The sequence below is a fragment of the Asterias rubens genome, chromosome 2 (assembly GCF_902459465.1).
Source record: "Asterias rubens chromosome 2, eAstRub1.3, whole genome shotgun sequence".
Lineage (NCBI taxonomy): Eukaryota > Metazoa > Echinodermata > Asteroidea > Forcipulatida > Asteriidae > Asterias > Asterias rubens.
Genome location: NC_047063.1, coordinates 2624101 through 2641193, shown reverse-complemented (window position 1 = coordinate 2641193; position 17093 = coordinate 2624101). Strand labels below are relative to the sequence as shown.

Here is a 17093-nt window from a genome sequence, read left to right as displayed (position 1 = left end):
ACTGACAACACTTTTGAACAGTGACTTGAATATCACAAATACATACGTAGGTCTGATCAATGGTCCCCGTATTGTGCACATAGTACACGTACAGCATGCATCGTTGAAGACCATTGTACACATGTGTACATCGCCACTGTGTTAAAGCACCACCACTGCATACAGCCACGGTGCATCAGGCCAATGATTGGGCTAACTTTAATCTCTCATTTGTTCAGAAGAACAATCAAATAACTTTTCAACATTTTGTCTTTACAAGATACTGACAAATGATACAACTGACTTAAATGCAAATTCTGGGAGAGGGGAATCGCACAAACACATCTACCCTTTGTTTATTTTAACCTGTTAAAGGAATTATTCAAGAAATCTCACCCCCCCCCACACAAAAAAAAAGGACGAAAGAAAAAGAACAAAAAGAAAAATCAGATAAAGATCAAGAAAAATCAAAGTTTTCAGGTAGCCTACTGTTATGTGGGATTGCATATATAGCACCAAAATTATCTCTCCTCCTGGGATCCTATCACCTTATTCCAGAACTGCAAGTCTCCATCATTGAACCTTTTGTTGATTTGTTTATTTTTTAAGCCCCTATGTATTTGTTTATTTATTTTATTTTATTTCAATTTGTATTTGTACTTTTTTAAATTTATGTGCATGTACATCATGTACAAATTGTATTGCACATACATTGCAGTACTGGAACGTTGTCTCTATTGATCTATAAGTGTTGTAATATGATAATTAAACCACTATTGATATAAATAATGGTTTAATCTGACATTGTGTGTACCCCATCCTTAAGACAATCAGATTAAATCATTATTTTACAGCAAAATTGGTTTAATTGTAATATTACAATACTTTAAGTTCATTACAGACAATATACACGTGTCATACAATTTGTACTGCACCCCCATTGAAATTTAACCTATTGTGTTTAATATTATTCCCCTTTATGCAGGAAAACACAAGTTTGGACCAGTATTTGAAAGACATCAACAGGGACACCAGATCGCAACCATGCTGATATTAGGTGGGTCTGCACTGGCTCCACAGCAAGTGTTCGTAATTTTTGAGCAAATGCATTTGAACAGTCATCCCTTGTGAAAGCACTGGATGTGTGTTTCAAAACACATTTTGTCTTCGACTTGAGCTACCAGGAGGAGTGTTCTGGCGTTTGGGAGTTCATTGAATTGGTTGTGTTTGAACTCAAAGGCGGTGTGAAGAGCAGCACTATTCGAGAGTTCAGGGCTTACTGTTCATCTCATGATGCATCTGATTAATGTTGACCATTCCATAAGCATTGTAGTTAAAGAAGTTCTTGCACAAAATGTTTGCAAATACGTATCAAAATCATAAGAGATGTGATAGTTGTGATAGTTTGGATTTATGGAACAACCTTACAGTTTAAATAGGAACTCAAAGGTCAAATTCAAATTTGTATTCAACACCCTTCCAGTTTTGTCAAATTTGTCAAAATGTCAAATTCAACGCCGTTTTGATTGCTTAGCGACAATGAGGATAAACCAATAATTCCCCATACAAATTGTTCAAACCCAAAATTGAATTTTTACCTTGGAGTTCTTCTTTAAGCTGTGTTAGCCTGGAAGTATTTATTCTGACCTTGCCAATTAATGTAATTTGACCATTCCAGAAGCATTGTAGTTAACCCTCTAGTCCCTGCACCGCCCGAGTTTCTGAAAACCAATTTTTCAAGATTCTTGCAGTAAATAACTGGAATCGTAGTTCAATTTTTAAAAGATAGCTTAATATTTATGCACAATTTTTTACCCTTCGGTAATGTTTGTATAAAAGTACAAGCTCCCATTGGGAACAATAATCGGCTCTCGAATATTTTTTTGGAAGGATAAAAGACACAATAGCTTTTCAAGGCTTTAATCTGACTCAATGCTCAAACTAATTAAATGCGAAGGCGTTAGTTTTCGACAATATCAATATTAATGATGAATAAATACAGTTTCCTTTGTGTTTACTAATTGGTATGAGCTAAATTATTTCATCGTCATTAGCTTCAATGGGAGCTTGTACTTTTATACAAACATTACCAAAAGGGTAAAAAATTGTGCATAAATATTAAGCTATCTGTTAAAAATTGAACTACGATTCCAGTTGTTTACTGCAAGAATCTTGAAAAATTGGTTTTCAGAAACTCGGGTGGTGCAGTGAAAGTTCTTGCACAAAATGTTTGCAAATACGTATCAAAATCATAAGAGATGTGATAGTTGTGATAGTTTGGATTTATGGAACAACCTTACAGTTTAAATAGGAACTCAAAGGTCAAATTCAAATTTGTATTCAACACCCTTCCAGTTTTGTCAAATTTGTCAAAATGTCAAATTCAACGCCGTTTTGATTGCTTAGCGACAATGAGGATAAACCAATAATTCCCCATACAAATTGTTCAAACCCAAAATTGAATTTTTACCTTGGAGTTCTTCTTTAAGCTGTGTTAGCCTGGAAGTATTTATTCTGACCTTGCCAATTAATGTAATTTGACCATTCCAGAAGCATTGTAGTTAACCCTCTAGTCCCTGCACCGCCCGAGTTTCTGAAAACCAATTTTTCAAGATTCTTGCAGTAAATAACTGGAATCGTAGTTCAATTTTTAAAAGATAGCTTAATATTTATGCACAATTTTTTACCCTTTCGGTAATGTTTGTATAAAAGTACAAGCTCCCATTGGGAACAATAATCGGCTCTCGAATATTTTTTTGGAAGGATAAAATGGACACAATAGCTTTTCAAGGCTTTAATCTGACTCAATGCTCAAACTAATTAAATGCGAAGGCGTTAGTTTTCGACAATATCAATATTAATGATGAATAAATACAGTTTCCTTTGTGTTTACTAATTGGTATGAGCTAAATTATTTCATCGTCATTAGCTTCGATGAAATAATTTAGCTCATACTAATTAGTAAGCACAAAGGAAACTGTATTTATTCATCATTAATGATTGATGATATTGTCGAAAACTAACGCCTTCGCATTTAATTAGTATGAGCATTGAGCCAGATAAAAGCCTTGAAAAGCTATTGTGTCCATTTTATCCTTCCAAAAAAATATTCGAGAGCCGATTATTGTTCCCAATGGGAGCTTGTACTTTTATACAAACATTACCGAAAGGGTAAAAAATTGTGTATAAATATTAAGCTATCTTTTAAAAATTGAACTACGATTCCAGTTATTTACTGCAAGAATCTTGAAAAATTGGTTTTCAGAAACTCGGGCGGTGCAGGGGATAGCATAAATATTAAGCTATCTGTTAAAAATTGAACTACGATTTCAGTTGTTTACTGCAAGAATCTTGAAAAATTGGTTTTCAGAAACTCGGGTGGTGCAGTGAAAGTTCTTGCACAAAATGTTTGCAAATACGTATCAAAATCATAAGAGATGTGATAGTTGTGATAGTTTGGATTTATGGAACAACCTTACAGTTTAAATAGGAACTCAAAGGTCAAATTCAAATTTGTATTCAATACCCTTCCAGTTTTTGTCAAATTTGTCAAAATTTGAAATTCAACACCGTTTTGATTGCTTAGCGACAATTAGGATAAACCAATAATTCCCCATACAAATTGTTCAAACCCAAAATTGAATTTGACCTTGGAGTTCTTCTTTAAGCTGTGTTAGCCTGGAAGTATTTATTCTGACCTTGCCAATTAATGTAATTTGACCATTCCAGAAGCATTGTAGTTAAAGAAGTTCTTGCACAAATTGTTTGCAATAAAGTATCAAAATCATAAGAGATGTGATAGTTGTGATAGTTTTGATTTATGGAACAACCTTACAGTTTAAACTGTGTTAGCCTGGAAGTATTTATTCTGACCTTGCCAATTAGGTAGATTTTTTGTAATTTTTTAAATTCACTGAAATTGTTGACTGATTATGAAACATACAGAAAACCCCATTTTGCACATGTGATGTTTTGGATTGTTAATATTATTACCATTAAATTTTTATTAAAAAGTTGTTATCTTGAAATTCATGTTGTAGTCGCCAAGTCTCAGTATTTATGATGTGTCCATTTATTACAGCCCTAAACTCCATGAAATAACACTTTGCTAGTATTCAACACAAGCATTGTGTATATTATTACCAGTTTTAAAGGCACACAGTTTACATTAAAAATCGGTAAAATCTATACTTCAAAATTGAGTAATTATTTTACATGAGTGGATTTATACCCAGCAATTCAGTAAAAAAAAATACCCAATATTGATGTAAAGTTTTACACAACTATTTACATTGTAAAGCGGTAAAGTCTTACGTCACAATTAAGTAATATTTTACATGAGTGGGTTTACCCAACAATTCAGTAAAGAAAACTACCCAATATTTATGTAAACTTTTACACAGCTATTAAGCAAGATATTACCTAATAGTTTTACCTAATAGTTATGGTGTTCGCCCACTACATCTAAAACAGGTAATATTTTACACAAGTTGTGTAATCTTTCCTCTGTGTGTATGTTGTTGTGGCTTAGATCCATGATGAGGGCGTGTGGGTAGCTGACGGGGATGCAGTCAAGATTGAGCGAGGAGCAGTCAGCCTTTGCAGTGACGTAGTCGTAAACACACTGCGCATGACTGCAGGTTGATGATGCGGATATTGAAATACAAACTCCTAAACAGAAGAAGAGTAACAATCCACCTCCAAGTGATCCCATGGTAATCTGAAGAGAATGAAATAGAAAATCTTTATTTTTCGGTCGAATTATTGATCGTCGACTTAAAGTCTATCATAGAGGCAAATGGGTTTTAAAAATTGATTTTAGTTTGGCATTTTAAAGCCATATTATACACTTTCGGTCAACAGTATTGTCCAAGTCCCACACTTCGTGTACCACAACTTATATATAAAATAACAAACTTATGAAAATTTAGGCTCAATCGGTCATCGGAGTCGGGAGAAAATAACGGGAAAACACACCCTTGTTTCCGCACGTTTCGCCGTGTCATGACATGTGTTTAAAATAAATCTGTTTAATTGCAACCTTACGAAGCAAGATAACATTTTGCTTGAACATTAAATGAAATTATAGTACATGACTGCGAAAAATATTGAGTGATGCGACGTTTGAATTGGGCGCTCATTGTCGAATATTACCGATTAAACCTATATTAAAGTAAATAAACAAAATGATAAAAATTTAAATCATGTCGAATAACGGGACATTTGAAAGCAGAAACGATTTAATGTTATACTAAAAGTCACGTATGGGCACGTTTGGTAATTTTCACTTGGTGTATCCCAAAGTATGCTTTAAAGGCAGTGGACACTATTGGTAATCGTCAAAGACTAGCCTTCACAGTTGGTGTATCTCAACATATGCATAAAACAACAAATCTGTGACAATTTGAGCTCAATCGGTAATCGAACTTGCGAGATAATAATGAAAGAAAAAACACCCCTGTCAAACAAAGTTGCGTGCGTTCAGATGCTTGATTTCGAGACCTCAAATTCTACACTTGAGGTCTCGAAATTAAGTTCGTAGAAAATTGCTTCTTTCTCGAAAACTATGTCACTTTAGAGGGAGCCGTTTCTCACATTGTTTTATACTATTAACCTCTCCCCATGACTTCGAGACCTCAAAATCTGAATCCGGGGTCTCGAAATCACATACTAAAAGGCTCCAGCTGAAGTCTTTTATAATTTGAGTGAGAAATTACCTCCTTCTCAAAAAGTATACGTTACTTCAGAGGGAGCCGTGTCTCAAAATGTTTTATTTATGTTTTATTTATGTTTTATTTGTTTTTATTTTTTATACTATCGACAGCTCTCCATTGCTTGTTAGCAAGTAAGTTTTTTAACTAACAATTATACACATTATTTCTTTAAAGTCACCTGGAACAATTTTTTTAGTATTTGTTTGTCCGATTTTTATGTTTAAAAAATATATAAAGTTGTTTGGGGGGCTGACTCCGCCTACCCCTTTTGTGACGTCAATCGAGGCAGACTTTGCCTACAATGCGTATAGTAAACACACGTGCAAAGTACATGTACGTCCAAGTCGTGAGTTGGTACATTTCAAAAAGTGTTTTTCTGCATTCAGCAGCAATACACCTGGTCGGCATTGCCGGGAAGAAGAAAAAAAATCGAGTGTGCCTCGATTGACGTCACAAACAGCGCCCTCTCGGGTCGGGGTCTACTCTTAAATTTGTAAATAACATAAGAACTAATTTTGTAAAACCGTAGTTAACTGTTTATTCACATTTTACTCATCAAAACACGTGACAAAAGCTTTATTTTGAAAAAATACCACTTCCAGGTGACTTTAAGCCATTACACACTTTCGGCACAGAAAAAAAAAATCACAGATTTACAAATAACTTACAGGGTTTACAGAAGGTAATGGTGAAAGACTTCTCTTGAAATATTATTCCATGAAAAGCTTTACTTTTCGAGAAAACATTGAAACAGTTATCAATTCTCGTTGTCGTGAATTACGGATTTATTTGACATGACACGGCGAAACGTGCGGAAACAAGGGTGGGTTTTCCCCGTGATTTTCTCCCGACTCCGATGACCGATTGAGCCTAAATTTTCACAGGTTTGTTATTTTTTATATCAGTTGTGATACACGAAGTGTGGGCCTTTGGACAATACTGTTTACCGAAAGTGTCCAATGGCTTTAATACAGAAAGTCATAACTTCAATGAGCAGTTGAAGGTGTATCATGGATATAGGGCAAGTGAAGCAAATACTAAAACAAAGAGCACAAAACTTGGTGCTATTAGGAAAGAGGAATTCACTTACTCGATTGTATTTCCCTTCGAAAGATCGGCAGAAGAATTCTCTTGTAAAAGAAACGCACCAAGTTTCTCCTTTCTTGATACTGGTATCTTACTTAGAGTCTGAGCAAAAAGTGACGAATTGTCACGATGTTACCTCAATTTAATGTGGATGGGGTTCGAAACAAAATATCGCTGTTGAACTTCCCTGTTCTGTTAGACTTGATTTCAAGTCTGGGACTGCGATTATTTCTCTTCATAGGCCACGCAGAATTCCCTGGCAGATTTGCTATCACACGCTCTAAACTCGCAATCTCAGGCTGAGAGTGACGGAGGTTTATCCACAACAGGGCGCTGTTTCAGCCAATAATGTATCGGCTATATCATGCAGGACTACTAAAAACCACGATCACGGACTTGGAACCAAGTCTATGTTCTGTTTGTAAAAAAGTTTGTGGTCATCGTAGTATTTGAGCCATCACATGATGTTGTAATCAATGCCGGTCGAAACAGAGACTCAAGGAAGAACATTAATTTTTACCTCGAGTATTTTGAAGTATTGACAGAAGTTTATTTTACCGAAAGTGACTATAAGATCATGATGATGTGTCCATGTCTCTCGGTTTAATGTTTAACTAGGAATTTCATTCAATATATTGGGTGTGTGTGGGGGATGTCAAAAGTTTGGCTAAGGTAGTAGCATAAGGAAGTTCATACCAACTCCAATTGCTATATCCTATTGATAATTTTATACAAAATCACTCTATTTCCCTTTTTGACGGGAAACTAAAACTTAATTTGTAATTCTTTACAAGCAACTTGTGACTCTAGATGTTAAGTATTATACTATTTTGTTGACGGTGTCGGTTTTGGTACTTTTCATCCAGCATTGTGTACCGTGACACGTATCTTTGAACTAATGTTTCGTTGCACTTGCAGCGTAATATTATGCATCACGTGCCGCCATTGAATGATTTACATAAGAGAAACTATAAATATAAATATAAATAGTAAACTAGCGGGTACAACCATAAGTAAAATCTCTATTTGAAGGAGTGGTGGCTCTAAAAAGAGCCGGCTTGGTCTCGACGTTTCGAACAGTATACTCTGCTCGTCTTCAGCAGAAGAGTATTGTTCGAAACGTCGAGACCAAACCGGCTCTTTTCAGAGCCACCACTACTTCAAATAGAGATTACTCATGGTTGTCCCGCAAGTTTACTATTCATATTTATATCTAAGTTTCTCTTATTATCCACACCATGCAAATCTTCAAACACCATTTGAGTTACATTGGGTTCTTAAAGACACTGGACACCTATGGTAATTGTCGAAGACCAGTCTTCTCATTTGTTGTATCTCAACATATGCACGGAATAACAAACCTGTGAAAATTTGAACTCAATTGGTCGTCGAAGTTGCGAGAGAATAATGGAACAAAAAAACACCCTTGTCACACGAAGTTATGTGCTTTCAGATCCTTGATTTTGAGAGCTCAACATCCAACTCTGAGGTCTCTAAACAAAATTCAAATATTTTAGTGGAACATTCTTTCTCGAAAACTACTTTACTTCAGAGGGAGCCGTTTCTTAGATACAGTTCTCTCTCTAAAAAGACTTCATCACAGAGGGAAATATTTCACACAAAAAATAGTAAAAAAGTTCTAGTATATTTAACTTCATAATCAGTATTTTGCTGTATATTGTGTTCATTTTACCATGCTCATAATTTGAGTTCTGAGAAATGTGAGTTTGTGAATAACCCGGTTTATCTGATGTACAAGAAAATAACAACCAGGCAAACCGGAACTGCGAAATGTCTGTGTGAACTCCCTGCTTGTAAAGGCTGATTCCAATTTGAAATTGAAATATTCCAAATTGTCCTCAAGCAAGCACACCAAGGGCCAGCCAGTCACATGTAATTCTCAATCCGAGTTTCTCCTTAGGAATTTCTTCTTTTTTTTCTTTTTTTTTTTTTTTGGGGGGGGGGGTTGTCCCCCAAAGCACAATCTGCATCTCTGGATCAACGACTACGTCACCACAAGCCGCTGTCGATTTCAGTCGTGGCAGGGGAGGCGACTAGTCCCGTACCCCTCCCCTCCCCCCAACTTGATTTAGGCCACTAAAAACACCGAGGCCTTTAAATTTCAGCCGTGGCAGGGGGGGGGGGGCGACTAGCCCGTACCCCTCCACTCTCCCCTCCCAACTTGATTTACACCAATAAAACACTGAGACCTATAGATTTAGATACTTTTCGAGTTCTTAAATAATAAAGTGAAATCGAATGGACTAGACTCTGTGATACATTCTACCGTAGAGACCGCAAAAGCAATTTTCAATGGAATGAAGTTCTGTATCACGAGCATTATTTGTACACAAACCAGTTATAATACAGTACGTATTAACCTTGCTGCTGTTGGCTGTATAATATTCACGACATTCATATTCATATTCATATTCAAATGGTGATCTTGATGTTGACTCGCCTTTCAGTTCAGTTATTCTACCATATCGGAGATCAAGTTCAAACATTTGAATATCAAAGCACCAAGTATGATGTAATGACATAAAGGGGAAGCCCCTGGAAATAAGGTGGGGCAAAAAGTATGGGGGCCACGAAATGCTACATTATAAATGATGAACAAGTTGGGGGAAATATTCAGAACGTCTGAACCTCGGATATATCTTATTTGATCTCAAGTTTTACGCCGAGCCGATTGTCAAAGCAGTTTTTTCCATGGCATTGATGGTGCACCTTAGAATCAGCAAAACAAGTTTATTATACTTTGTTGTGGTACCTTGATCACATAAGGAAGTTAGTTTGTACAAAAATAACCTGGACTCAGAAATTTTTTCCGTTTTTCCTATCTTGTTGGCAACGAAAACTCCATAGGTATGTACAGTTAAAAAAAAACATTTTAAAGGCAGTGGACACTATTGGTAATTACTCAAAATAATTATTAGCATAAAAACTTACTTTGTAACCAGTTAGGGAGAGGTTGATAGTATAACACATTGCGAGAAACGGCTCCCACTGAAATGATGTAGTTTTCGAGAAAGAAGTAATTTTCCACGAATTTGATTTCGAGACCTTAGGTTTAGAATTTTGAGGTCTCGAAATCAAGCATCTGAAAGCACACAACTTCGTGTGACAAGGGTGTTTTTTCTTTCTTTATTATCTCACAACTTCGACGACCAATTGAGCTCAAATGTTCACAGGTTTGTTATTTTATGCACATGTTGAGAAACACCAAGTGTGAAGACTGGTCTTTGACAATCACTTATAGTGTCCAGTGTCTTTAAATCAGATTACTCATTAAGAATGGGTGTTCTGGAGTGATTATGTATTGTGAGAGTGCAAAATGTGCTGCAATGTTAAGAAAGAGATTAATATTGTTCTAAAAGCAGGGAATGGACAGTTTGGCAATTGTGTATCGAACCATCTTTTTAAATTTGGGTAATGGAACGGGCTTTAGGCTGATAAATAAGTTAATTTGCTGCATGTATCTTCAGATCCAAGTTTGAGGATCACCTACGTGAAAGTATCTCATATTATTATCCAACATATTGTAGCGTGTTGTAGCGTGACTTTGTTTTTTGTTCCAAACAAAACTGTTTATCTCTATTTTGTTTTGCGCCACAACCATGCTGGGGGGGGAGGGGGGGGGGGGCTAAAGCGTACTTGTAGCAAAGAAAATCCTCTTACCACCCTTTCCTTAATATTCAGTGGAGTTCGTGAAGTACCTAGTAAGTTGATAAACTAAAGTTCTAATCCCAACCGTGAGATTTTTCCTAACAACTGGAAAGTGTAGAAACGTATACTAAGAAAACAAGTGTTTGCCTAGTAATATTCCTTCCTTGTTCGTCTTTTGCACAAAAACACTGAGCAACTTTGTGGTTGACGGGAGTATTTGTTGATCTGTCTCATTTCTTTAGGAAACAATGGGATCCACTGAATGGACACTGTTCCTTTGTTGTCTTGGTGTCTGTATCGTCATCTCTCAGTCATCCACCTGCAGTCATGCGCAGTGTGTTTACGACCACGTCACTGCGGAGGCTGACTGCTCCTCACTCAATCTTGACTGCATCCCCGTCAACTACCCAAACGCCATCATCATGGATCTAAGCCACAACATCATATCAGAGTTGTCACCAGACGATTTCAATGGCACATTCTCCAGGCTGGCTGAACTGTACCTTGACTACAATAACATATCTGATGTGAGGTCACTGCTGGAATCCAGTGAGCTAGATAGCCTGCAGATATTGTCTGTTGATCACAACGTCATTTCTGACTTGCCGAATACTTGTCAGCTGAGCTCTCTCACTGAGCTCTCAGTAGACTATAACTCCATTACACGTTTATCTAATATTCAACGTTGCAGGACCTTGCAGCGGTTCTCTGCCGATTTTAATTTAATAAGTTATTTTAGCCCACAAGATCTGTCAAATATTGTTGTCAGCATCCAATTCAACCGACTGACTTCATTTGGTCCATTCTATGGCCCAATAATTAGAGATGTTTCTTTTCTTTTTGATCACAATGAAATACGAAGTCTGGGTATCACTGACTTCGGGATTGGGGATATCAGCATAGATATACTTTCACTTAATCACAACCAACTACAGTCGGTAAGGCTCCGGGACGCAACTCCAGATACATTAAACGTAGGCAGTAATGGACTGTCAAACTGGAATAGATTCTACATCAGTCGGTACGGAAACACGATGAAGAGAATGGACATGAGCAACAACTCATTCGATTCATTGATTCAACCACCTTGGGCCGAAGGTCTGGAGTTCTTAAACGCCGATACCAACCTGCTAGCAAACCTGTCCTCGACAACCCTGTCAGGATTTTTCGATCTGACTGAACTGCATGTAGCCAATAATCGTCTCTTGTTCATCTCAACCACTGCACTGAGTCAACTCACCATGCTAAGGTCACTGTATCTCGACGACAATGCCCTGACGTCTTTGTTTGGAGTATTTTTCAACCAGTCTATCTTATTTGAACTGTCCATCACCAACAACCGACTCACCACGTTACATGCTGATTACTTCATGGGTCTATTGTCGTTGAAGCGTCTGTACCTAACAGGGAATCAACTCACTAGCGTCAACATGCTGATGTTTCAACTGGTGCCTGAAATTATAAACTTGGACTTATCCCAAAATGAGCTTCAGCTGGTCGACCTGCAGGACTGTCCTCTTATTAATCTTACAAACCTACAGGATCTCTCACTGGCTCACAATCTGATTCATGATGCAGCAACTATCTTGGGTTTCTGTGATTACTTGCAAGTACTTGATCTGAGTTATAACTTGATCCAAGTCGTGCCTGGTGATTCGCTATCTGGGAGAAATAGAGCTTTGTCCAAACTAAAGCTAGAAGGCAACCCACTGCAGTGTGACTGTAGGCTCACAGGTCTACGAGACTGGCTGCGTAACACTCCACCGTACGTTGAGCCTCGATGTGAAGGACCGAATCATTACTATGGTTCAGTGATAACAGACCTGGACAGTCATGACTTCTTATGTCAAGCACCGATGGCGATGGTGGACAAACAGCTGACAGCCCTGGCTGGAAAATCTGTGACTCTTATATGTACAGCTACTGGCATTCCTGTACCGACCGTAACTTGGCTCTCACCAAACGACACAGAGATACTAGCCCATCACGAAGAAAGATTCACTATTCTGCGAGGACAAATTCTGCATATCACACCATTGGAGAAACATGACGAAGGGAGGTACACATGTCTTGCCCACAACATCTTGGGTGAAGGGAGAGCCGAGGTCAACCTTACAGTGACTACCTCTAAATCAGACGCCCCACAGCCGCACTCACTTGCTTCTTCCGTTCTCCCCACAATGTTTATCACCATTATAATAACGGTTGCAGTATTTGCTGGTATCATATTCCTCCGTCGGTATCGCAAGAAACAGCAAGAAGCCAACTCCACATCTGCATCTCAAACCTCCGATCTGAAAGTTGGCTTCCGTAAAGGTGACAACGATGACTCGGAGGGAGGTTGTGTGAACAAAGCCCTTGGCGGAGGTTATGAGGTTCCAAGTGGACAGCAGACCACTCTTAGATATGCGGATAGTCCTACTACAGGGCGTCGCCAACCATCTCAGATCTATGCTCATACCGTTGAGGATCATAGTGGAGGCAACGGAGAGAACAAAGGAGACGAAGAATTGTATGAAAGTGTGTCTGACCCTTAGTTTTGGAAATGACGATGGCTTTTCCCACAGATACAGAAGCGTTGTATGTTTTAAAGAATATCCACAACACTTTGGGAAAAATAAATTGTAAATAACATAAGCACAGTTTTTTTTAACAATAGGCCTTAGATGAGCACGATGGAAAGCTCCCATTGATATTACTCAACAATGTTTGACCTCACTGGTTCAAAACTCGATGTTTGAAAACAGGTTTTTGTTTGTTACTCCGAAAACGACCGATTGAGCTTGAAACATTTGTAATGCCATGTGGAGTCACACATTGCTGGTACTGGTCTATAATTACATTGAACAATGTTGTTGTGCATAAACTGACACACATTTTGCCAACGATCCACTCATTTTTCCACCGTTAATTTAAGGTTTCTAAATTGTAGTAGTCAAAACCAATCCGCGACTCGACTCTCGTGTAATAGGTTATAGCCGCAATGACAGTTGTTGTTCGGTGCATGATTTGCAAACACAAAATTAGTGTTAAAGTTTTGTCAAAAATACTCAGAAAATCTAACCCAGTTTTTGCTGGCGTCTTGTACATTATATTAAGAAACATCACGAAAAAAAAATGCTTAAAAATTTGAAACTTTATAAAATAGTCAAAACTTTGCCGTGGTATTAGCCAGAACTGCTACATAATTCCTATACTCCTATAAAAGTGTAGTTTTTTATTGTTTTGTTCTTAACACCCTTTCCATCTTCTTGTGAAGTTGAAAGATATCAATACTTATATATAGCCTGTTTTGTATATTAAAACTATACACAATAATAATGGCATAATTAATTATACACTCTTAAACCTTCCGGGTCAGGATTGTCCGTGATCCGGACCCTGTAATGCTTGACCCAATTATGGCACAGTACGACCTGGAATCTCTGTCAACATGACTCAGAATGGGTCAAGCTGACATACAATCCGAGTTCAAATCACCCCGGGTCAATTTTTAACCCGGAAGTTATTTGAGAGTATTCTTAGTTAATGTAAAATAAAAATACCCGTATAGCCTCGTCTACTCTTACTATGTCATTAGGCATTATTTTGATTTTGGGTTGTTCTTTCAAAAATTTTTTAACATTATAGATTTAGTGATAATTAAAATGTATACTACGCTAAAGATTACATAACACATTGTATAATACACAGAATGGAAGAAAAGGGTAATCATTATTGAAATACTAATGTTTGTATTGCACTGTAAATGTTGCATCACGGGGTTTGTTCATCTTTGTAACCAAAAGGTAGCGTACTTCTTTCCAAAAGTCCTGCTCGTCTCTGTATGACAGCTCATTAAAATTCTAATCGGGCTGGTCCGGGAATTGAACCCGGGACCTAAGCGAGAATCATACCACTAGACCAACTAGCCGTTAACATTAACTGTAAAGTCTGCTAACTAAACACAAATTTTACAACCCCAAACACTCGACAAATAAAGTTCTCTCGTGAGGACACACCAGGGGGAGGTTAAAGTTCAAGGACTGTATTGGGAAATTATGTGTCTCACTTGACTGATTTTCGCATCAGTTGCAACAGTAACACGATTGAATTATGGGCAAGGACGAACACACCTCGTTAAATTATGACTTTAAAGGCATGGACACTATTGGTCTAATCACTCAATGCAGCATAAACACTTATACTTGGTAAACGTTCAGTGGAGAGCCGATGATTGTAAACAAATATTGTGAGAAACGGCTCCCTCTGAACGTCGTTTTTTGAATTTTGCTTTTTATGCATACTGTTGGGATACACCACGAATTGGGATACGTGGTCTTTGACAAAGTGATCATCCACCACCAATGGGCTGTGAAGTTGACACTTTTACTCTTATGTGATTAATGCATTATTGGAGAGAGTGTGTATTCAGCCTTCAAAATGATACCATCCACATTTAAATCAGACTTTTCTTGACGAAGTTATGATTTCTCAACGCCACCTACTTTTTTATTCAGATTTTTTTAAAGATTTCTTGAAAACCCAAACAATTTAATAGGCTCTGCAATGTGCAAGTGCGACTTTACAGCCCATTGGTGGTGCATGGTCACAATAATACCAATGATGTCCAGTGCCTTAAACATGCTTTCCCCCATCACATCTTTATGATAATATCAAATGAAGCAAGTAGTGTAAATTAAATAATATGGTCCAGTATTCAGACAATGTAGGATATGGTGATGGGATTAAAATACATAAAATTGAATTGTGTTTCTTTGCATGGATTAGTCTGTGTCATTTTAAATGTAAATGGGTCACAATAATGGTCACTAATATCTGGGGGTCAGTATGTCCCGAAGTCAGAATGGCCCAGGAACGTTACATGACAAACTGAATCTGAAAGAAAAACCACCAGAGCTGGAATCAGGGTCAATTCTGACCCGGGGAGGTTTTCTTTAGAGTGCTTAACGATTCCAGGCAGCAAGTTGGCCAGGAAAATAGTTAAACTGTCAGGAAAATTAAATCGCCAGGCCTTTGCAGTCTGAAGAAGTATACATTAGTAAGCTGAATTGAAGACTAAGTGCTTTGAGGGTAAAAAAAACCCGTATTTCTTGATTGGCTTGGCCAAAGGTGGTCAAACAGTTAGGAAAATGAAGGGCTGGTCCGGGAGTCGAACCCGGGGCCTCTCGCACCCAAAGCGAGAATCATGCCACTAGACCAACCAGCCTGCTTGTATATTATCTCAAAATATTTGACAATATCTTCAAGCTCAAAATAATTCCCCAATTTTTTGCTGACGAGGTTTGTTAGATTTGTAAGTTCTTCTGTGCCACGTCTACGTCGTAGTAGTAATAGTATGCGCATGTCTATACGAGGCCGGCCCGGCCGCACAGCTGGACCACTTACGGGTGCACCCCACTAAAATATACTCCCATAGCATAGAGTGCAAAATGCTAAAAATGAGAAGAATACATCGACAAATACTTGAAAGTCTCATAGATTTTGACAGTAAAGGGACAATTATTATTCATTGACTCTTGAATGTTAATCCTCTGTTCAATTTTAATATGGTGAGTCCCTGTGCCCGTCGAGTTATTACCCTCCAAGCCAAAACACCCCTACATTTTATAGTGTGTTTTTTTCTCCAAAAGTCCGAGCATCAAACTTGAAAATAATGTTCCCACACCAATTAGCAAATAGGACCCTTTTTGTAGGGCCCAATTTGTATTTATTAATTTTTTTCTTGGGGGGGGGGGGGTTCTCAAATCTGTCTTGTTATAGAATACGTTGACCCTTTGCCCCCAAGGGTTGCCACGAGGTTAAAAAGTGTATGGGGCTCTCTTAGATTTAAACTTTAAAACAACTCATGGTTGATAAAACGTATACGTCCCATAGTCAGTGACACAACAAAAGGACAGATTTGGTTATTCCGTGGATTTGTTAGCCTTTTCGGATACAGCCAAATTTCCCTCAATAGTGTGTGTAAACATTTCAGGCAGCCGATATGGCACCTACCATCCGGGCTTCTCGCTGGGCTCCACTGCCCGCCCCTTTCAATGTTCGGTTCCGATTGAGTGAACGGAGGGGGGGGGGGGGCGTCGGGGAGACAATGTTTATTGTCAGTGGACTGGGAATTGAAGTGGACTGGGAATGGTTTTATTTAACGTTAGGAACGATCCTCTGTGGAGACCTTTTGCCCTTGCCTGTTTGAAGTTGTTCTCGGTCTATATTAATAAGGAAGTAAATAAATTACGAAATCACCCATTTTCATCGCTCAAAGGCATTTCGACAGAAACTTCAACATGCATGTATACACTTCACAACTTTACAAGGATAATGTAAACAATAATGGATTGGGGCAACACTAGTCATGGGATTGGGAAGTTCCCATCGAACAACAAACACGCCACTCCTCTTTGCAATCCATTTCGTCTTGGGCTTAGGCTTTTCCCAATGGGTATACTTATCATGTTCACAAGGGAAGCCACGCCAATTTAAAACAACATTAACTGCCTCTGTGGCAGGAGATTCGCCCCCACCCCTCCCCCCCAAAAAATTGCAAACTTTGTACAAACCTCTTCTGATAGCGCCCTCTTTTGAATTACCCTCCTCCACCCAGATCAATAATGGATGCGTTTGTTTAGCTTCCCTGGGTCGACCCAG

The 17093-nt window shown here is 38.0% G+C and overlaps 1 protein-coding gene and 1 non-coding gene across 2 annotated transcripts; one reads left to right on the top strand and one right to left on the bottom strand.

Moving 5' to 3' along the window:
• The first annotated feature begins 9558 nt into the window (after nucleotides 1–9558).
• On the top strand, nucleotides 9559–13566 carry LOC117307371 (insulin-like growth factor-binding protein complex acid labile subunit). The gene is made up of 2 exons (XM_033792110.1): nucleotides 9559–9647; nucleotides 10691–13566. Exon 2 carries the CDS (start codon nucleotides 10697–10699, stop codon nucleotides 12983–12985), a length of 2289 nt encoding a protein of 762 aa, XP_033648001.1. The 5' UTR covers nucleotides 9559–9647; nucleotides 10691–10696; the 3' UTR covers nucleotides 12986–13566.
• A 2019-nt stretch (nucleotides 13567–15585) lies between these two features.
• On the bottom strand, nucleotides 15586–15657 carry Trnap-ugg. The gene has a single exon. It is a non-coding gene; the product is annotated as a tRNA-Pro (tRNA).
• Nucleotides 15658–17093: the final 1436 nt, after the last annotated feature.